The following is a 24,081-nucleotide window of genomic DNA, read 5'->3' on the forward strand; positions in this document are numbered from 1 at the left end:
TGCCATGGCAACGCTTCGCGCGAAAAGTTTTGTCAATTTGAACGAAAACAGTTGCTGGGAAACGCACGTTGAGAAGCTAATGAAAATCATTTTGATAAAATTGTGGATTATTTCTTTGTGTGTTATTTATTGTAGTTATTTGGAAGATTTGTGTTCATATAACTGTAGGTAAGTACCAAAAAAAGGAGTGTATAGTTTAACATTTAACATTATACCCGTCATACCTTTAGGATTAACATTGTGATTTATTTAATTTACCTACCTTTATTCGTTAAAATAAAATTAAGGGTAAAAATTGATGACTTAGGCCATAAGGCATATCTGCCAGTCAAGCAATTGATTGACATTTTAAAGCAATGTTGTGTCTCACCTATTAGTTGTAATGCTTCGGTAAGTTCCTACATAGGTACTCTAGAGCAGTATGCTTAGCACAGGAACGCCGCGACAGTATTCCGCCCGCGAGGTAGGCTACCCGTCCCTCTCTAATTAATAATATACCTACTACTTAAAGAAAGACAAGTAGTCTACCTCGCGCGCGAGATTCTGTCCACAGATTATTAACTAGTTACTATGTAAATTCTGTCGCAGCTCGCAGCGCTTATGCTCTAACCCCCTTACTCATAAACGTTTACTAAAGTTGACAAGCCGATAATAATCGTTTGTCTCTTTCCATCATACCAATACGTCGGAAAGGGACAAACGATTATTATCGGCTAGTCAACTTTAGTAAACGTTTATGAATAAGAGGGTAAGTCCACATACAGTCATACACGGCAAATCGAAGTTTTACTTAATTTTGCTATTGCTAAAATACAGGCACTATATAAGGTGATGGTAGTAGTGCTCGACATGCTAATGCCCAATAAATGTCACCCTGCTGTCACCTCTATTGACAATGACTTAAGTTTCAAGATGACATGTACTGGGACCTCGTCGAGCACCAGTACCACCACCTTATAGTTTTGCATATACACATTAAAATATTCAGTACCTATTTATGGAGTTAGAGAGGTATTTGAGGAGTTAGAATAATAACCGTGATCATGTTTTCTTTACATTGATTACATACTCTATTTGTGCCATCGGGATATCTAAAATGAAATAAAATGTGTATTATATTTTCATAGATCACCATGTCTCAGTCCACAAGCGGCACAAGCCGGCCGTCCACACCTGACTGCGGTTGTACTGAGGACAAAGAATCCACGCCGCGTCTGCTGTCCCCGCACTGCGAGTGCCCTAGAGATGAGCGCGACATCGTGATCCATGAAGAGCACTGTCTCATGTACAAACATGAGACCCTCATTTACCCACACGTAAGCTTTAATGTCCACACCTGACTGCGGTTGTACTGAAGACAAAGAATCCACGCCGCGTCTGCTGTCCCCGCACTGCGTGTGCCCCAGAGATGAGCGCGACATCGTGATCCATGAGGAGCACTGTCTCATGTACAAACATGAGACCCTCATATATCCACACGTAAGCTTTAATGTCCACACCTGACTGCGGTTATACTGTACATAAATATTTCTTTAAGTGCGGTGTATGTAGTTAAAGTAACGGATCTGTTTCATTCAATAAACAAAGATTTAAATCTTTCTCGTCACACATATTTTTAGTCAATATTCGATCAATAATGATCTTCTTCCTCTGCACTTTTGCACCTGCATCCCACTGCATACCTAATTGATCGAAATTTGTCGAACGGAATTCCATCAAAATTACGTGAGTGATCCGCCTTATAAGCGTATGGCCTGCTGCAAAATGTTAGGTATTATAAGTATAAGACGTTGATTATACTTCTACAGTATCGTGCGAGGTTCCCCGCGATACAGGCAAAGCCTAGTGCGGAGACCCCTGTCATAATCTGTAACCCATATTCTTGAAAATAAATACTTTTTACTTTTTTTAACAGGTACCAGAGGTGTGTGAGTGCGTGACGCCGCAGTTCGAAGACGGCTTGTGTAAATGCTGCAGCTGCCCTCCGGAGCAATGCCACTGCAGGAAGGCAGGCAGAGAGGCGGTCGATGAGTGAGTCTTCTGATACATGTAGAGAGCTTTATGCTCATGTGGTCAGAGCAGCTACATTATTAGTTGAAGGATCCAGCTGCCGAGTTGTAAACTACCGGCTTTGGCGACGATGTGATCCAGTAGACCACGGGCCAGAAGCAAATATCGTCAGTCATCGCCTCCCGCTTGATACTTTGTCAGATAATAGTTTAGATGCTATATAATAAAATGGTACAGCGCTTATTTTTTACGTGTTTATGCAAGTAGCTGACGGTGTTTCCACCGCTATAGGTACAACCGGCTGACGGTTTTTTTATTTATAATAACATCTAAAATATTTTCTGACAGCTCTAACAGCCATGCAGTGTCATCGTAGAGGAAGGGCGGTGGCAGCCATTTTGATGGTCCAGTTATACTAAGAGTTGGTGAAGATATACGGTTCTGTTAGGGACATGCCATAATTGCTACATTGATTGTTGTGCGATTGATTATTAACTAACTATGATAAGATAATTATTTCACATGTAAATCAGACCTAACAAGACAAATTCACCTATGTCTAATCATCACGGTCATTATAATTACTTCAGACGTCGACTCTCATAGTAACGCTTTTTGATACCAACAGATGGCGCAGGAACCGCGACGTGGGCGCCATGCCAGCTGTGCTGGAGTCCACGCACCCGCTCATGCAGAAGTTCCAGGCCTCGCTTAAGCAGTTCCTTGAGAAGGAGAATGCTATCGCAGCTGAGGAGATCCTGGAACTCGTATGTATAATCATACTTCTGTCTGTCACACCGCGACGTGGGCGCCATGACAGCTGTGCTGGAGTCCATGCCTCAAACAGCAGTTCCAGGCCTCACTCAAGCAGTTCCTGGAGAAGGAGAACGCTATCGCAGTCGAGGAGATCCTGGAACTCGTATGTATAATCATACTTCTGTCTGTCACACCGCGACGTAGGCGCCATGACAGCTGTGCTGGAGTCTACGCCTCAAACAGCAGTTCCAGGCCTCACTCAGGCAATTCCTAGCGAAAGAGAACACTATCGCAGCTGAGGAGATACTAGAGCTGGTATGTTTATGGACATGATTTGACAACCGATCTGGCCTACTGGGTAGTGACCCTGCCTATGAAGCCGATGGTCCCGGGTTCGAATCCCGGTAAGGGCATTTATTTGTGTGATGACACAAATATTTGTTCCTGAGTCATGGTTGTGTTTCTATGTATTTAAGTATTTATATATTATATCTATCGTTGTCTGAGTACCCGCAACACAAGCCTTCTTGAGCTTACCGTGGGGCTTAGTCCGTTTGTGTAAATATGTCCCATAATATTTATTTATTTACATACATATATTTATGATGAGAATGGTCCAATTTTCCACTGTCTGTAGGAAAGGGATCCCTTATTCAGGCTGCCCTGAAAGTTACCGCTAACCTATTAGCGGTATATAATGATTCCCATGTGTACTGCAGGTGTAGAAGACTGACACAAAACCACATAATAAATAATAGTACTATAGGTACAGAAGACTCTAACAAAACGCGTCTCTTACGATCAGGACAGGTATGGCCGCTAGGTGGCGACAGCGCCACGCGCGGCTTATGGCTAATAGCCACCAAAATTGGCGTGGAACGGAAATAAATGTAGCTACCTGTTGCAAAGCGACGAAATCGCGGAGTGAGCCACGCCTGGCAAAACTAGCGGAGCTAGCTCAGAAAAGCCATGTCCTCTTTTTAGTCACTTAATGTTGATTAATATGACACTAAGTTTATTGACAGAAAGACAAGCTGCGCTTGAGTAAGTTGGCGTATGATCAAGACTTGGAAAACATCTACAGAAGCGACCACGACACTAATGCGCAAAGGGTAAGATAATTAATTTATTAAACTAGTAAAATATGCATAAGCAGAGGGCCTACCTCGAATCACGTTCGACGTGTTACCTCTCTGTCGCACTTGTAAATTCGTACTTAAGTGTGGCAGGGAGACAACACGTCGAACGTGGTTGGCACGACTAATAAGCGTTGCCAACGGCGCTGATTTTCTGCTTTCCTAAATTATTTCGAAATTACCCCGCTTTCAAAGTTAACCCTATGCAACTTACAATTCAAGTGCCTTTCACTGCAGGCGTAAGAACTATCGATCGCTGCTCCAAAACATGTAGATTACTTGATGCAATGTTGCAGACCCTGATAGAAGAGTACGAGGCAACCATCACCAAGAACAGGGAGCTCAGAATCGCAGCCGAGAAGCGTGCGCAGGAGTCCACGGAGAACTACAAGCGGGCTAAGGAGAAGCTGGAACAGAACATGATCGCAGGTACGTATAAAGTTATCCCTTTACCGCCGCCATTGAGTTAAGGCCTCTGCCATACACGAGAGGGCTTTAGCTATAGTCCCCACGCGGACACAATGTTGGCTGGGGCCTTCACAGACACATTTGAATTTCTTCGCGGATGAGGTATGCAGGTTTTCCACACGGTGTTTCCCTTCACTGAATAGTGGTTGGTAAATGCCGCCAATGATAATTCTCACATAAGGGCTGGTGCTGAGAAACTATTCGTTCGAGCCGAGAAAGTCACACGTCCTCGCCGCTAGGCCACCAGAGTCTATGGGACTAATATTGCCAGTTGAAATGATCCTTGAACATTATTCACGTGATTATGATGTTCTATTAAACATGAAAGAAGTTGATAAATGTAATAGTAATGAAGAACATATTTCTCAGTAATATGGTTTTTAATACAGAACGAGAAGCAATAGAAGAAATGGAGGCACTGACATCGCTCTGCCGACAGCTCGAAGCGTGGCGCGAGGAGACAGAGTCAGAACTCACGGTCAAACAGCGAATGTCTGACAAGATGAGAGCTGAGAAGAAGACGATGGCTGACGAGAAGAGACAGCTGGTGAGTTAGAGAGAGATGTACTATTATGGTGTCATACATCATACTTCACACTCACAAGAAACAAGAGATTGAGAGATCGGCAGTTTCCTGTAGAAGGGATATTACTACATATTTATGATAAAAACTACTTATTTGCAGGACATGGTGATCTACGGTCTAAGCAACGAGGTCTGGAAACTGGAGTCCAAGCTGGAGATGTTCAAAAAGCAGTTCGAGATCAAGAACAATGAGATGGAAATAATTAATGACAGGGTACGCTTAGAAATTTGCCAATATAATCTGCCCCTATCATTTAATTTTTAGAGTGCCAACTGGAGTGGTCATTTCTCCATACAAACGTACTCGACTGTTTCCTCCGTGGGTTGTGATGCTAGAGCACTGATTTTTCCAACACAGATTAGTTTTGTCAATATCTGTGTCGGACCGTTTTGCCCTTCAACAATGGCGAAAATGGCCTCGTTGACTATGCCGCAATGAGAGGCGTAGTAATCAAAACTGATATCAATTAGCCAAAAAAGCAAAACGGTCCGACACAGCTACTTTCATAATCATTTAGATTTCCAAATTTGGCTACGATTGGTTAAGTTTTAGAGGAGGAAACAGTCGAGTACGAAACCTCGATTATTGAGATTTTTATGCAGGATTTTTCGCCTTGTCCTTATCGCACTAGTTTTAGGAGCCGCTTCCGTTAGCGAGACGGGTATATTTACCTAAAATATTTAAAACTCAGCTCCTGTTTCGTCTTAAAGAAAAACATAACATTTAAATATAGTAACAGCACCAGTCATGGGACATTTAAGAGGGAATTTGGAGTATTTGTGATATTGCCCTAATACATGTAAATGGTCTACCGCTTAACGTATTAAAAGATGAAAGTCCTATCCGTCTTTCATGTTTCAGGCGTGTTGTATCAAAGATACTGCGATGAGTTTCCACGTACTTAACAAATTAAAACTATGCTTTTTTTCTCCAGTCATGGACACCATACGCTCCAGTGATGGGCCCCCCAGTAATGGACACTGCTCTATCAGTATAAAATATTGAAATAGGTCATCAGATCTGGTCCATGTTATCATAATATTGCATTATCATCCGATTTGCATATTTAATTACGAATACAAAATTTCAACTCAATCGGAAAGTGGCTCAAATTCGGCTACCAAGATTTGACCCACACTAACTAACAGGGCAAGATATGAAAGTTTGGAAAAACGATATTAATTTATCCGAAGTCCGAGCATACCTCCTGGTTGACATATTTCGTAACTACATTTTACTTCTGTATTGTTTAAATATGATATTATGGCATGGCAAGCATCATTATGTAAATTGTCCCATTATAGGAGGTATGCAGTTTTACGGCTCCTATAATGGGATTGGGTCAAATACCACTATTTTTTTACATCTGTGGAGTCACAACATAGTATGTTGTATACCTTATCTCATGGTAAATGCAATTAACAAAACACATTCTAGTTTTCATCAAGTATTAATTAATTAAAATTTAATAAATTAACTCACCTCTCTTAGCGAAGTTGTTAAGAATTCGTAGTGGTATTTTTTTTCAGTGACACGACAACTTTTGGGTTGACGCCAATTTCTTAAAAAACTACCAAATTTAATAAAAATTCAAACGGAAACAGCTCTTGGACTCTTATTTATGATAATATACAGGCAGTGTTTATAAACTACTTTTAGACACTTATGTTAGAGGATTTGTGGTTTTTTGTCCCATTACTGGTTCCACGCCCATTATAGGGTACACTACTATATTTGGTTGCATAATGGCATTATGCAGAATATTAGTTATAGTTAGTATTTCCGCGAGTAGGGATATTGAGTTTCAAGCAATCTTAAACAGAAACTCGAATGGTGCGACAAAATGTCTTCTGTGGCAGATAGAAGGTTTCACATCATCATTCATCCATCACCGAGCTTAGTGACCAAATTGCAATTACCCTCAGAGTTTTCAACGTAGCCTTTCCCTACCTGCCGGCCTAGCCAAGGTTACAATCGCTATCGCTTCGACAACGAAAAGTATAATGTCTCTCTATCACTCATCCATATTAGTGCGACAGTGACAGTTGCGTTTCGATCGCTACGGAGCGTAAGCGATCGGCATCTTGGCTACGCGGCCTGGTCTACACCGTGTTTTTATTGAATTCCGTTAACTTCGGGGTATGGTTAAGTACGTTTAAAAGAACTAAATGGCATAGTTATATCTTAAAAAAATATGTTTTTTGAGCTTTTTTTAGGAAAAAAAATAAGTTTAAAAAGTAATTAAATGTAGCATATAGCGTTGTTGTAACATGGGCATTACATTTAACTCAACAAAACAATTGAAGTCTGTGACATATCAATGTCATTTCGTACATCGATCGACCCGAGATTGTACTTAAGTTTAGTAGCAAATGTATGAACTCATTCTAAACACTAATCAATATGTAAACCGGCCCTAAGGCAAGTGTACACACTTGTAGAGGCCTTTTTTTTTTGTTAGCCTGTTGTGGTGTCCCACTGCTGGGCAAAGGCCTCTCCCCCTGATTTCCATGACTCCCGTTGTAGTGCCTTCTCCGGCCAGCCACTGATGAAGGCGTCCAAGTCATCCCGCCATCTCCGTCTGGGCCTGCCACGTCCGCGCTTCTTTTGCGGCATCCACTTGGTGGCCTTAGAGGCCTTAGAGATAAAAAAAATTAATGATTATCTCCGAAATGGAGTTAATTAGAATATCGGTGTCTTTGAGAAAGTTACTTGATTTAAGCTCAGGAATGCACCATTGAAATTAACGGAAATCAAAAAAAACAGGGTGTATATTTATAGATTTTTCAACAGTCTCGATGTGCCTTTGGTATCGTCTTGGGTCGTCCCATTCGTTTTTCGGCAAGTTCTTAAATTAGTCCTAATCTGCTTTCGTCACTCATTCTACATTCGTCACAATCGTCGGTGGCTTTCAATGTAGAATGAGTGACGAAAGCAGAATAGGACTAATTTAAGAACTTGACGAAAAACGAATGGGACGACCCAAGACGATACCGTGCCTTTCCAGGTGACAGCATACTCGACGGAGCTGGAAGACCTGGAGCTGGAGAAGCGGCGTCTGGTGGCGCTCTGGAACTCCGTGCTCGTCAACATCTCGCAGCGAGACAAGGTGTTCGACTCTGTCCGGGACGACTACAAGTGAGTAAATAGAGTAATGAAGTAAAATCGAAAACAAATCATCACCTCGAGCGAGAATCGAATACAACTATACTCAACTCCGCACAGCTCTACTAGATGTGTGCACCGGTGCACCGCTCTATCAACTGAATAAAGACTGAACAATCGCGGCGAATACTTTCGTAGACGGCTCTTGTCTCGTAAGATAAAACAATTTATTGTAAATTCATTTTTTCTGATTTTGAAAGATCCTTGGTGCAGAATCGCGCTACATAGATAGCTGACAAAGTCTATGGTCTTTTTCTTCCAGAATCCACTAAAAAGCGTTATTCCCATTTGTCTTATAGGATAGGTTTTGTCATTGCCTATGCGGAATTAGCTGAGAATTCCTATTGACAACTCCCGTTCTCATGTAGTCCATAGAGGTAGGATTATACCCTTGTATATTAACAAGAACCATTTACTCAAACCTGTTAAATGTTTAGGTCATATAGTAACAGCACCAGTCATGAGACATTTAAGAGGAAATTTGGAGTATTTATGATATTTCCCTTATACATGTAAATGGTCTACCGCTTAGCGTGTTAAAAAATGAAAGTCCTATCCGTCTTTCATGTTTTAGGCGTGTTGTATCAAAGATACTGCAATTAGTTTCCACATATTTAACAAATTAAAACTATGCTTTTTTTCTCCAGTCATGGACACCAAAGTTCCAGTAATGGGCCCCCGGTAATGGACGTGGATCCAGTAATGGGCCCCCTATAATGGACATTGCTCTATCAGTATAAAATATTGAAATGGGGAATAAATTACGGCAAAATAAAACAATTTTTGGTATAAGCTTTTATCGCTGAATGTATTTTTCTTTCCACAGCCAATTATTATTGTATTAGATCCATCGAGACAATTATAATATAGGTACCCTAACACAATTAGTTAGGGTTTAATGCGATAAAGTTCCCATGGCCACCTCCTGTCTCCATCATCAGATCAGGTCCATGTTATCATAATATTGCATTATCATCCGATTTGCATACTTAATTAGGATTGTTCATTTTTTTTAGACCCCCATTTTTATTTTATTTTCTGAAAATATAGGTTAATTTAAGATACCTATTTGAATGATTTAGTAATTCGTGGCTCGGTTGAATATTTATAATTTATTGAAAATATGAGATACGACTTCTCGTAAATTACATGTCGTCGGCTGATTAGGATAATGCACAAGCAACAACAAGCATTAAAAAAATAGTTGTCATTGTCAATTGATTGTAATGTCACCTGTCGACAATGTCAGTGTCACGTGTTTCTATAAATAACAATCGTCTGGAATGGAAAACTCGTTTATTTTGAATCATTAATTTCAAAATACCTACGCTATACATTTGAGAAAGCTGATTCCAGAAATCTGCCTAAGTTATATAATATAACTTAGTTTTATTGGAGTATGTATTCATATAGCATCCAACTCCAACCATAACTTGGCTGAAATCAAGGGAGCAAAAATACAAATGTAAGTTACCTACATCATCTATATTTTAACTGATTCGATTTGTAAGAAGATTGGATTCATAAAATCGTTACAAGCGTCCATTGCTAAAGGTAGCTTAACACCCAGTGGGTGCTTTCTACCGGCTTGTCACCATTGTTTGGATATTGTACTACATACTTATACTACTATATTAGGAACATGCCAATTTTGCTAATTATATCCTATTATTTCAGGTCATCGTGATTCCTATTTAGATACAGCTGTGAGATATGTAACTGCACTTGGGCCCAGAACAAAGTTGAGCATTTTGTATTGAAACGAACGTCATATTAATTATTAATGGTCGTAATACTTTACGACCGTAAATAATGCCTGGGAACAGAGTAAATAACAAACCATACACTTCTCTTCTGGATGGTCAACAAGAAGCCATCATTGTCAGATGCTCGTGCAGAACATGATAAACATACATTTAATGTAAAGTTACTATTTTTTTTGGAAACATATATAACATATTTCCCAAATTAATAAAAAAGTAGGTAAACAAAAACATGTTTTATTATTCACAACTCTTTATTAAGTCTTGTCCAACATGATATCAGCAGCTTGAACTGCAACATGTACCTGGAAATTAGAAATTATATCTTTTTAAAGCAGTTTCAGGCTGAATTTTGAGTATGGCTATGTATTCTTGTATATTCCTTCTTTCTAGTAGGCACCATCTCTGTTTAACGGTTTGCCTTTAGATACTCTGGCTACATTACCACAGAAAATAAATAGATACCACGACCCTACCAATAAAGTGGGCTTTTAAATACTTAATTGTAGTAAATTAATATTAATTTTATACTTACATCGACGTGATTCTCACAGCAATACTGTGTGTAACACGTGAAGTAGGTAGGTATTCCAAGTTTAATTCACGGCACCATCTTTCACGTCGTAGGTCTTCGTGGATTCGAACTATTATTTTTGTGAATCATTCCCACACATAGGAACAAGGTTTTTGATATATTATTAAGCAATGAAATCTACTGTTTAGGTATTAATTATAAATCAAATTGTAACAAACAAGCGCAGCGGTTTAACTGAAAAATTTTGTTATGACAATCGATGACAATGATAACTTTGACAATACGTGAGTGATGGATTTATTTACTATGGTTCGATAACTTTTATTATGCAATGACTTTACATTCAGCCCAGGAGAAGGTCAAACTAAGGTCATAAGGATATTTGTTGAAATATCTTCAATCCTCAATTATTATATCGCAGCAAATATCGGAAACTGTTTAAAAACCTTATATCTAGAAATGGTTTTCGAAATAGAACATTTGAAAAAAAATGAACAATCCTAATTACGTACTTACACAAAATTTCAACTGAATCGGAAATCGAAAAGTGGCTCAAATTCAGCTACCAAGATTGGACCCACACTAACTAACAGGGCAAGTTAAATAAAAGTTTGGAAAAACGATATTAATTTATCCGAAGTCGGAGAATACCTCCTGATTGACATATTTCTTAACTACATTTTATTTCGGTATTGTTTAAACATGAAATTATGGCATAGCAAGCATCATTCTGTCATTTGTCCCATCATAGGAGGTACGCAGTTTTAAGGCTCCTATAATGGGATTGGGCCAAATACCACTATTTTTTTACATGTGTGGAGTCACAACATAGTGTGTTGTATACCTTATCTTATGGTAAATGCAATTAACAGAACACATTCTAGTTTTCATCAAGTATTAATTAATTAAAATTTAATAGATTAACTCACCTCTCTTAGCGAAGTTGTTAAGAATTCGTAGTGGTATTTTTTTTTCAGTGACACGACAACTTTTAGGTTGACGCCAATTTCTTAAAAAACAACCAAATTTAATAAAACTTCAAACTATAACAGCTCTAGGACTCTTATTTATGATAATATACAGCCAGTGTTCATAAACTACTTTTACATACTTATTTTAGAGGAATTATGTTTTTTTGTCCCATTACTGGTTCCACGTCCATTATAGGGTCCACTACTATACTGAGCAACTTTTATTAATTACTGGGCCAACCCCGAAATCGCGATAAAAAAAAGATACTCTTCCATAGAAATTTTCCTAATCAGGCCAGCCAAAATGACTGCCATATATTATTTCTTTTCGTGATTTCGGGGTTAATCCCACAATAAAAGTTGCTCAGTATGACCTAAACATTCACGGGGTTGAGAAAATGGTTTTAGTTAGTATATGTATTCTAAAATAGATTAGATCAGAGTAGGGAGAGTTTTCGTGTTGAAAAATTAAACGAAGTCCTTTTCACTTTCAGCACCCTGAAGGAGAGCTACCGCACACTCCTGAACAATCTGGAGATCACGAAGAAGATCACGATGGAAGAGATGGGCAAGAGTGCCGAGCTGGCCATGCACAAAGACAAGCTGTTGTATGATACCGGCGCCATTAGCAAGCTCGGTGGGTACTGGCCATACTTGACCATAAATAAATAAATAATAATAATTAAAAATTATAGGACAATTTTACACAGATCAACCTAGTTACTGGAGTCAGTTACGGATCGCTGCCATATATGACCCAAAAAATTTTTATTAAGCTATGAGCTTCATCACATATGATCTTTGAGTAATTCTAAGCATTTCTAGCCTCGGAGGCGATAAGAAGCGTGCGTCTAGTCGAGGAGGGCGGGGTACAAAGATGGCCGCCACCCGTCATCATTCAAAAAAATCTGTTCTGGTCTTGGTGGCTACTAGGGCAAGTTTGGTATCATTTTCGTATAAACCGAAGACGTAGAATTCATTGCTGATATTTGTTTTTTTCAGTTTCATAGTAATTTTGCAAGAAAAACGTAAAAAGATAAAAATTTGGGATGGAGGTTTTTGCTTTGAGAGCTAATAACTTTTGTATAGTGGCCAAAAGTGTCATACAAAAAATACTATAATAAAGCGCAATTCATGCAGCTTCTAAACATATACATGTTTAGTAATATCCTACTGCAAAAAGATGGTGAAAAAATTATTAAATGACCGCAGCGCGGGTAGTTGGACTCTCGCTAGGCGGCATTTATCCTACAAAATGGTCGAGTACGAGTATCTACGTAGGTAATTATGCTTACTTTGCTAGATTTTATGATGACGAATAAAATGCTTTCTGTATATTTAATGTCCGCAGTTTCCAGTACACCGACATAATCTGGTATAGGTTAAAAAAATAGACACAGGTATCCCCATGTCTAAAGAGGAGGGCGGCTCGCTTAACAAATAAGATCATGTACAACCGCAATTTCAGGTTGGGTTAGATTCGTTAGTTACCTTTTATCCCTCAGAGCAAAAAAAAAAGCCCCTTCGGGGCTTCGTTGGTTTGTCACCAAGTCATACTTGCATAACCTATATTAGTATGACAAATATACATAGCTGTTATGATTTCTAAATGTAAGCTCTCCGCATAATAGTTATTTGTTTTACAAGGGGGCAAAGTTGTTGTTTAACCGCTCGTGCTAATATTGATACCCGATCAAGCGAAAGATTTCAAAATTGAACCACGAGCGTAGTGAGTGGTTCGAAAAATGAAATCTTGAGCGTTGTAAGGGTTTCAAAGAACGAGGGTTAAACAAAATTTGCCGCCGAGTGAAACACAGAATTTTTCACCACACCAACCTGAAGCAAATATTAAATGTAAAATATCAAACAAAATCAAACCAAATCAAATCCAAATGAATGTTATGTGCAGGTTGAAGTTATTTATTAAAAACAACAAGTAAGTACCTATAAAATTACTTAAAGTGAGTTATAGCATGAAAATTATCGTGAAAATAAATATTTTGCCTCTTCCTAAGTAGTACAATTTCTCTCATAAATAGTGTTTTAATATTATCAGCAAAAATAAGAGCGCTATTTTATTAGAATAATTTCATTTATAATAGTTATTTCTCGGACCCAATTTTGGACCCGGGTATATCCTTAAACTACGTTCAAAAGAGAGGTATGGGCACTGTAAATGTCATCTCGCTTTGTGTGGTAGGGCACAGCACAGCGGATGTCATTCCAGATCTATCCGAGCAGAGCCCAACTGGGGAAGTACGTACTTACCTCCACCTTACAGAAAACACCGGTCAAATAACACTAGGCCCCACTCAAATCGTTGCAAGTGCATTAAAATTAAAGTGCATAAAATTATGTCTGTATGATGAATTATGTGTGGATGAAAGTATTTTATTCGTCATTATAAAATCTAGCAAAGTAAGCATACCTACGTAGATACTCGTACTCGATCATTTTGTAAGATAAACGACGGTCCGCAAGATAAACGAAAGTCCAACTACCCGCGCTGCGGTCATTTAATAATTTTTTCACCGTCTTTTTGCAGTAGGATATTACTCAACGTGTATATGTTTAGAATTTGCATGAATTACGCTTTATTATAGTATTTTTTATATGATATTTTTCGCTACTATACAAAAGTTATTAGCTCTCAAAGCAAATATCTCCATCCTAAATTTTCATCTTTTTACGTTTTGCTTGTAAAATTACTATGAAGCTGAAAAAAACAAATATCAGCAATGAATTCTACGTCTTCGGTTTATACGAAAATGATACCAAACTTGCCCTAGTAGCCACCAGGACCAGGACAGATTTTTTTGAATGATGACGGGTGGCGGCCATCTTTGTACCCCCCCTCCCCTTATGGCCTCCCAGGCTTGAAATGCTTAGAATTACTCAAAGATCATATGTGATGAAGCTCATAGCTTAATAAATTTTTTTTGGGACAACTTCATAACTGACTCCGCTAAGTCCCACAGTAAGCTCAATAAGGCTTGTATTGTGGGTACTAGACGACGATATATATATAATATACACATATATAATACTTATATACATAGAAAACATCCATAACTCAGGAACAAATATTTGTGATGAACACACAAATAAATGCCCTTACCAGGATTCGAACCCGGGACCTCCTGCTTCGTAGGCAGGGTCACTACCGACTAGGCTAGGAGGTCGTTTAGTAAGTAATAAATAACCGCGAAGCCCTTCGTTCGTTCGTTCGTCTATTTGCTTTTCTTCCGCACGAATATGCAAGAGAGGAAAATAGACGACTTGAAATTTTAAGTAATTTTTAAAGTCGTTTTCATAATGTTGTTACTTTTACAGTGGACGGGGAGGAAGCGAAGCGCCAGGCGTATGAGAAGCAGATACAAGAACTCACCGAATCTATCGAGATGACCGAGAGGGACCAAGAGCTTATTACAATGGTTATTAAATCTTTGTGGGCAATCTCACATATCAAGCAAGCTCCAAACTGAGCAAAGCTTGTCGAATGTTGACGATACACATACTAACCCAACTCTGCATCGCCTTGGCAAGCGACAGACCTTCCGGACTTTACACATTTCCAAATTTTGTCACTGCAAAATCGACGCAGAGTTAGCCTAGACAGACTAGCGCACTATATTAAGTGCGGTATTCAACAGACACAGTAATTTAACGTTTGCTTCCAGGAAAACAAAGCAATGCAAAATATCCTCACGAGTACAGAGAAAGACTACGCCCACAAGGCGGAGTTGAAACTTAAGCTGGAGACGGAGATACTGCAGAACATACAGGACTGTCTGCTTAACGACAAGGCCGTAGAAGCCATGGCTAAAGGCATCAAGAAGATGAGAGAGATTTCCAGGAAACAGGTTAGTTAAACAATTTTTTATCGAGCAGAAACGTCTGCGAGCGATACTAAAGAGATTAGTTAAAGAGAAGCTGAAGACAGAGATCTGCAAAATACCTATATACAGGAGGCGGCATTCGCACTATTTCCCCTCTGCCTAGGTACAAGATCAACTGATCTAGCGCGGGTAATAAAACTAGTTGCGCTCGGATTTTTCACTAGACCGAGTCCTGACGCGCGCGTGCACACAGCAGCTGAAAAAATGCCTAATTGCTCGGTTTTTTGTCGTAAAAAGAGGTCTGGGACATCAAATTTACAAAAAGAAGGTGTTACATTTCACATGAAATATTTTTTTTACATATCATACGTTTAATTACATTTTAACACAATTATTATAGCTAGTCTCATGTAATTGTTGGATTTATTGATTTTGCTCGCCCAGTACAAATTGCGGATCGGTCGAGCGACAAATCCGACTTTTTATCTCTCAGAATACTTCAACGAAAATGTGTTAATGTGCGTGTTGTGACACTTGTCACTCGTCCGTACACAAAAAGAGATCGAGGTTTACAAGATTTGTCTTTGACGTGTGTCATTTTCTATGTATTTGTGTCGTCATTACAGATTAGATTTTGTATGTAAGTGAGTGAGAAGTGCGACTGTGTGCACCTTCCCCCCGCAAAAAATGGCAGAAAGATTTGTACGGTAAGATATCGCTTGGGCCCCTCCCTTCCGATGTGTCGGAAGCCGGTGTTGCTCGAAGGCTGTACGACAAGGCCAGTTTCTCACAGGGCCAGTTGCACCAACCACAACTAGCGGACTGATCAACGTCGCATCGCAGTGAAGTTTTTTTAAACGCTGACTGCAGATGTCTTGGTTCCACCGAATTTGTAGACCCAACTCAAGGAAATTCTAGAACAATTTCGCCATGCAATATTTATTGGCTCATAAAATTTTTCGCGTTTTCCAGGAAATAGGTCTAGTAGATATGGAGAACGCCCACGCCAAGGTGATGCTGGACATCGAGGTGTACCGCAGCCTGTCCGCGCGCAACAAGAAGGTGCTGGAAGGGGTGGAGGAGAAGGTGCGCGAGCGGGAGAGGGAGATCGATCAGCTCGAAGAGAAGTATAGCCAAAAGGTGACCACTGCCTTTCATTTATCACCGATTTAAGATGAACTAAGATTTACTTAGTCGGGTACAAGACGAGTATGTGGAGTATGGCAGCCACCTTGGTAATCTGCAGAAATTAAACCTGAGTTACTAAACGTTATCATGCCACTATCAAGTGCCAGCGGAATTGGAGATATTTGTAGCTATAATTTGGACTCCCATATATTAAGATAGGTTTAGTTTAGTTTTAATTTGTATTATATATTATGTTATTAATCTTCTTACCTAAGTGTTACAAAAATATCGTCACGTATCTGACACTTCTATGAAATGTCAAATTACGAAAACTGCTTTCGATGATCTTTTGTTCAGGAATGTGCTGAATACGTAAACTTCTCCCATTCGTCCTCTCACACTCGATTTGTTACACAATTTTCTAGTTTCCGAGAAATTATTAAGCTTTGTGAAAACTTTCTGAGACTTATAATATTTAAAACTTCCGCGTTTTGAACACATCACACATTATGTTATTATTTTAATTAATTTATTTTTTATTGATTCTAATTTTAATTTTAATGTACATATTGAGTGTGTTTTATGTGTTAATTGTGTAATTATGGATCATGTATCTGAAATAAATGAATTTATTATTATTATTGTCTTTTACAAATTCTCGGGACCATGGGGTCCCGGGCATTTGGAAGGCGTGCGTGGGGCCGAAGCCAACACGTAGAGGCCCCTTGTAATAAGACAATTTACTCTAAATGTAATGTGACACCAACCGACGATTATCCCTGTTTGCACTATAGTAGTGCACCCAAGGACAAGCCCCGGTTAGTGTAGGACTATTGCAAGAAAAGGTACAAAAAGAAACCGGGCTATTGCGTTGAGTTGCTAGTGGGCTAGTAACCGGGACTATGGTGGAGACTATGGCACCTGCCCTGCTCATATGTTAAAAACATGAAAAAATGGGCCAGGTGGTGACTCGCCAACTCACAATATGGGTCCCCGAAAACGGCCGCTCGCACGGAGCGACAAGGGGACAACATCACGTGAGCGGCTCAGGGCGTGGAGAGGTGTGCACCGCTTTCTACCCAGTGGCTGTAGGCAGCCACTGTGCCAACTCGCGTCTTAGGCATATTTCACTTCCGCCCTGCGAGCATATAGCTCTGACACCCCACTCTGGACGGCCGGTTAAGGCAAGCCAGAGGTGAGAGTCCTGCGGCCCCTGCTCAGTGTTCACTCCAGCCGGCCAATGAAGGCAAGCTGGAGAGAGGGGCCTGACCGACTCTCGGGGGTATGGGACCCAAGGGACGTCACTTCCCATTCAGCTCGCCACAAGCTGCCCTGGGGGCTTATTATTATTATTATTACCGCCGCGACCACGACCAGTGAAACCCGTGTCGAAACTCGAAACGTCGGTAAATAAAGGTAATTGAATAAATTTCGCGTTAGACCCGTCTATCAATGTGAGTTAATTTCTGAGACGTCTCTAAGTAGGTAGGTACTTGATATGATATTCACTTTTCAGACAATGGCTGCAACAAGAAAACAAAGAGAGCTGGATATCATCACCAAGAAATACTTCGCACTGAAGGAGATCTTTGACGTAAGTGTTCTGGAGTGATGATTTTGAATGTAGATCTAGAGGTTTCCGTGTAGGATGCGCCAATAATTAGTATAATTACCAAACAAAATATATTAATTGCTGTTAGTTAGTGAAGTACTTAGAAGCGCTGGTGGCCTAGCGGCAAGAGCGTTCAATCCGAAGCTCAAATCCCGGCTCGTATGTAATGTTACCAATGAGTTTTTCGGTACTTATGTACGAAAAATCATTTGATATTTACGTCGCTTTTCGGCGAAGGAAAACATCGTGAGGAAATCGGACTAATCCCAAAAAGTCTAATTTACCCTCTGGGTTGGAATGTGAGATGGCAGTCGCTTTCGTAAATACTGGTGCCTACGCCAATTCTCGGGATTAGTTCCAAGCGGACCCCAGGCTCCCATGAATCGTGACAAAACGCCGTGATAACGCGAGAAAGATGATGAGTTAACCCTTTAGTCCGTAGCGGCAACATGCTTGCCATCATGCTTAAAACAAAAATGCATCTCTACTATTAAGAATTACGGTTCGAAATCGAATGACTAGAAAGAAATGTCAAATGATTAAAGGATTAATTAAAGTACTTACAAATGATTAAATTTTGTACGCAGAGTAAATCCCCCCAAGAGCGTCGTATCGAGGAGCTGGAGATGCAGATCAAGGGGCTGCGCGAACGCACGGAGGGCATGCAGCACGAGTGGCTGCGGCTGCAGAGCAACGTGGTGAAGCTCTCGCAGCAGCACCAGAAGGTGGTGGCCGACGTCCACCTCATCAACAAGCGTGAGTGCTACTGCAATATTCAGAAAAGAAAGAAAAAAAAAAATCTTCATCACACTCGCTCAGTAAATGTGGAATTGCACGCAGGTTTAGCGGGAGTTATAGAAAAAGCCTCCCCAGGGAGTTATGAAGTTTCTAATGCCATAATTAACAGTTTTTTGTCTTTATACTTAATTTTTGTATCGCAAGTGTGATGAAAAATATTGTATGTAACTCGGGACGTAATCATAATTGCAAACTCGAGTCTATAAATTAAAACTTACTCTCGTTTGCAAAATTCAACTTACGCCCCATGTTGCACAATGTACTATTATTTACGTCATCATAGTTACAAAACCAGTTAAATTGAAAACAAGACATTGGTCAGATGAACGTTAAAGAGGACCCCCACTCAGCGTAATGCTACGGTAAGCCGCAGCGCTGATTTTCAGTGGGGACCTATATAAATTATAATTAACTTAAAGCTAATAGGGAATACAGACAATAATAACATTAAAAACAGACAACACATAGAGAGGAAAAAATAAACATAACAGTAACTAAAAGGTAACAAATTATTAAATAATCATTCAGGTATATTTATACAATTTAGCTAGTAAGGAAGATAAGCTCGAAGAATTTTGTATATTGATCCGCCATTTCCCATCTCTATCGAACGCGCATAATTATTTTGCTGTCTAATAGTTACAGGGCTCTGAGAATAGAAGGTACTGAAGAGTTTTAACGGCAACCTGAAACTCGAGCTACAAATGGTACTTGGTAAAGTGATAAATGAAAAATGAAAATGAAATGAAAATGAAAAATGAAAAAAATGAAAATGAAAAAATATTTATTCAGTTTACGAAGTACTTATACAATTGTAAGTGTTGGCGCCTCTTTTTAAGTAATAAATACCTGTGTTAAGAGGCACCGCTCTTCCTTGTTATGTAATATATATTTTAAAATTGTGCGGGTTGCGGGTTGGCGGTGATGTTAAAACGTCCGGAGAGTAGTAGCAAAAGGGGTTTATTGTATTACAATGTTCAATGTTAGAGTTTAAAATGTTAAATAATGTTAAGTCTAGAATGTTATAATGTTAGTAAAAATAGTGAATGTTAATGTTTCGAATGCACCCGGTCGCGATGGTCCCGAAAAGTACACTAAAAGTAATTTTACTGTAAATTATTGAGGTAATGTATCTTTTGCTGACTAGACGCACGTGCCGCACGAGGCTTAAAACGTGTTAAGGTGCATTGCACCGAACATCTTGACGGGGGCAAACGATGAGATGGGATGAGTTGCTAAGATATTTAAGTGGTACAAGGATGATCAACAATGTTTCTAAATCTATGTAGTTAATTTCTAAACGATGTTTGTCGGAACACTGGCGAGCAACTTCTGTCCACTTGTTTTAATTCAATGTTTTCTAGTTTATCGCACTTTTCCACTTTTTTCACATTTGCACTGCACTTATCACTATCACTGACGCTGCAATGACGCGTCAGCCCGCGGCGTCCGCGAGGGCTGCGCGTGCGCGGAGCGGGGGACGGCTCCTGCGCCTGGCCCTGCCCGGCGACACGTACTGGATCAGCTGCTCCTTGTGGTTCCGTAATTATCGATGGTGGTGCTACTTTGACCTTCCACTGGCCGCGCATCTTTCGACTCGCATAAATAATTATCCCGATGATCACTACACCCCATAGGCAGTATATAGCGGTATAGTGATGTATGTCATTCGAGGAGTAGTTGTCCAGAAGGGGTTGATTCTGTTTCATAGTGTTTATTTTGTTTCCTAAGTCCTTTAATTCTTCCTCATTGTATGAGCTATCGCTAGTGCTATTTTCACACTAACAGATAAGTGGGAGCTAGAAGACGCGCTCAAGTCCTTACAAGCTCGTTGGACAGCGATAGATACACTTCATTGGGAGTTAGAGAGTGAGGGCACGGAAACAGACGTCGAATACGAGACTTCATTTAACGCTCATGAGGAAACATTTAACAGTTTGAAAAAAGAAATAAATAAGAAGATTTGGTCAGTGGCGCATCGCGAAAAATCAACACCTAAGTTAGATATACCAACTTTTCATGGGAACTACAACACTTGGGTTTCATTCAAAGACTTATTTTGTGAAGCCATTCATAACAACACTGCTTTATCAAATGCACAGAAAATGCAGTTTTTAAAGTCCAGAGTGAAAGGAGAAGCGGAGAGACTCATTCAACATTTACAAATAAGCTCTGACAATTACATCGTTTGCTGGGATATTTTAACCAACTCCCGAGCGCTACCGGTCCTGCAGGAATTCATGGAATTCATGGAAGGCAAGTTTACGAGCCTTGAAACATCTCGCCGAAAACAAGACTCTGTCAATCCTAAAACATATGGGAAATCAGCTACAAATAGTATCTACGATACGAACCAACGAAGAACATTTCAAACACAACATAATAACCGACAGTATCCTAACTCCACTTATACAAACAACGGGGTCAATAAAAGTTACGGAACTTCAACAATAGGTAAAACATTGCACGTGTCAAGCATCCAATGTCCCATGTGTAACAATCAACATGGAATCTACAATTGTCGTCAATTTTTACAATTACCGATAGAAAAACGATATCAGACAGTTAAAAAACTGGCACTATGTATTAACTGTCTTTTTACACACCACGGCAATAAATGCAACTCAACAAAAACGTGCCACAAATGCACTGGCCGACATAATACGCTGATACATGAGGCGTGTGTCAAAACATTATCGTCAGCACCAGGGCCGTCGACCTCTGCTCCATCAGCAAATGGAATCATTACGGAAAATAACAAGTCAACAAACATTTCGCAATTACCTACATACGAGGATTCGGAGGTTTTGTTAGCAACAGCCCTGATTAAGGTTAAGGCTGGTGATGGAACTTATACAACACTTAGAGCATTCATTGACCAAGGGAGTCAAATGTCGATTATGACTCAACAGGCCGTACAACTATTAGATTTAAAGAGCGAGAAGTTTAATGGGATTTTTAACGGTGTTGGAAAGAGACAAAACAGCTTCAATGGGAAAAGGATTATAGAAGGCGCTTCGCTTTACAACGATTTTGCTTTCTATGTTGAAGTTTTCATTGTGAAAGACCTGATGGACGACTTACCTAACAGAACATTCCCCAAGCCATCGTGGTCTGTTATACAGAACCTAAATCTTGCCGATCCCCAATTCTACGTAAAGCGACCCATAGACTTATTGCTTGGAGCCGAAGTCTACCAGCAGATTATTATGGACGGAATGATTAAAGGGGAGGACTATACCCAGCCTCTGCTACAGCAAACTCAGCTAGGGTGGATGATAAGTGGGAATGCTCGTACCTTCAACTGTAACGTAGTAATTAACAATTTAGAAGACATCAAACAATTTTGGGAGGTAGAGGAAATTACAGAAGAAGGAGACTTATCTCAAGAGGATCAGGAATGCATCAAACATTATCAAGAAAACACGAAGAGGAGACCCGACGGAAGGTATGAAGTACGCATTCCAATGAAACCTCAATTTCAAGAAGAACTTGGAGAGTCAAGATCCAGAGCAATCGCCCAGTTCAAAAACATGGAAAGGAAGTTACAAAAACAAGAAAAGTTAACAGAAGCTTATAAACAATTTATGGATGAATATAGTGACCTAGGGCACATGAAACCAGCAAACACAAGTTCGGAATTAGAGTCATACTTGCCACATCATATTGTGGAACGTGCTGAGTCAGCAACTACAAAACACAGGGTCGTGTTCAATGCATCAGTCAAAACATCTACAGGGCGATCTTTAAATGACTTGATGTATACAGGCCCCAATTTACAGCAAGACTTGCAAGTACTTTTGTTAAAGTGGAGACAATACAGATACGCATTTACGGCGGATATTGAGAAAATGTACCGTCAGATACTCGTGAATGAGATTGACCAACATTTACAGAAAATAATTTGGCGAGATAGTCCTGAAAAACCATTACAAACATTTCAACTAACAACACTAACATACGGAACAAAATCAGCACCATTTATAGCGATGATGACGTTAAAAAGACTAGCAGCCGACGAACGAGAACATTTTCCGGAAGCAGCGAAAGTAGTCGAGGAAGCATTTTACATGGATGACCTGTTACATGGCGCACATTCATTAGAACAAGGGAAAAAGTTAGTCTCTGATTTAAACAATCTTTTAAAAACCGGAGGTTTCAATTTACGAAAGTGGTCGTCAAACAACAAGGAAATCTTAGAGTACATAAACAGAGAACAGGGTAGAGAAGAAATGGTATTCAACTTCAAGGCAGACAACATTACAAAAACATTGGGTTTATGCTGGAGCCCGACCGAAGATAACTTCACATTCAAATGTAAAATGCCCGAACTTAAAGAGAAACTAACAAAAAGAACACTTTTATCCGAAATTTCCAAACTGTACGATCCACTCGGTTGGATCGCCCCATTCATAGTAAAACTCAAAATATTATTTCAAAAGGCATGGAAAGAACAGACTCAATGGGATGACTTGGTTTCTGACGAACTCCTCTCAGAATGGTCAAGGACGATAAGGGATATCGAACAACTCAACGAATGCAAAATAACACGGTGGTTAGGGTGTAAAGAGAACGACGTCATTGAACTCCATGGATTCTGTGACTCATCCATAGAAGCATACGCTTGCGTAGTATATGCGAGAATACCGCAACAATCCAGAGTAATACTGGTGGCAGCAAAAACAAAACTTGTGCCCCATAAGAAAACATTAACATTAGCCCGGCTCGAGCTTAGTGGTGCACATTTGCTAACAAGACTGATGAAAAAGATTAAACATTCCTTGAACAAACATGAAATGATAACATTTGGCTGGACTGACTCAAAAATAGTCCTTGGGTGGTTACAAGGCGACTCGAACCGCTGGAAGCCATTTGTGGCTAACAGAGTAACACAAATAAAAGAAGTAATGCCTGCAGACCAGTGGAGGTATGTTAAGTCATCAGATAATCCAGCAGATGCAGCTAGCAGGGGTCTCACAGCATCGCAATTAAAAAACCATACTTTGTGGTGGCAAGCTCCATCCTGGCTCTTAACATTTCAACCTACTTTCGATAACTTAGAACATCCACAGTACACAACTAACGAAGAAGAGAAAAAAACCCGCTCAAACAACATAACCCAAACAAACATTAACAACAGTACCCTCCTCTGTCTGACGCAATCGGATAACCAAGACAACATTATAAACAACTTATTACATAAATATAGCTCAATTGCAAAAGTAATAAGAATCGTCGCATGGATTTTCAGGGTATTGACACCGACTCGTGCCACTTTACCTACATATCTCACGTTACCGGAGTTGCAGAAAGC

General features: G+C 39.7%; 1 protein-coding gene across 1 annotated transcript in view; it reads left to right on the forward strand.

Moving 5' to 3' along the window:
• Positions 1-44: 44 nt before the first annotated feature.
• Positions 45-24,081, forward strand: part of LOC134667113 (coiled-coil domain-containing protein 40) — a 37,143-nt gene continuing 13,106 nt past the window's right edge. Inside the window, exons 1-15 of the mRNA XM_063524396.1 lie at positions 45-168; positions 1,128-1,316; positions 1,916-2,031; positions 2,639-2,777; positions 3,792-3,878; positions 4,199-4,331; positions 4,760-4,917; positions 5,056-5,169; positions 7,964-8,094; positions 11,885-12,027; positions 14,724-14,824; positions 15,071-15,253; positions 16,202-16,369; positions 17,874-17,951; positions 18,557-18,725. Coding sequence (XP_063380466.1) covers positions 1,134-1,316; positions 1,916-2,031; positions 2,639-2,777; positions 3,792-3,878; positions 4,199-4,331; positions 4,760-4,917; positions 5,056-5,169; positions 7,964-8,094; positions 11,885-12,027; positions 14,724-14,824; positions 15,071-15,253; positions 16,202-16,369; positions 17,874-17,951; positions 18,557-18,725 — 1,903 coding nt within the window. The 5' untranslated portion in view covers positions 45-168; positions 1,128-1,133. The remainder of the gene's footprint in view (positions 169-1,127; positions 1,317-1,915; positions 2,032-2,638; positions 2,778-3,791; positions 3,879-4,198; positions 4,332-4,759; positions 4,918-5,055; positions 5,170-7,963; positions 8,095-11,884; positions 12,028-14,723; positions 14,825-15,070; positions 15,254-16,201; positions 16,370-17,873; positions 17,952-18,556; positions 18,726-24,081) is intronic.

This window comes from Cydia fagiglandana, chromosome 9 (assembly GCF_963556715.1).
Source record: "Cydia fagiglandana chromosome 9, ilCydFagi1.1, whole genome shotgun sequence".
Taxonomy (NCBI): domain Eukaryota; kingdom Metazoa; phylum Arthropoda; class Insecta; order Lepidoptera; family Tortricidae; genus Cydia; species Cydia fagiglandana.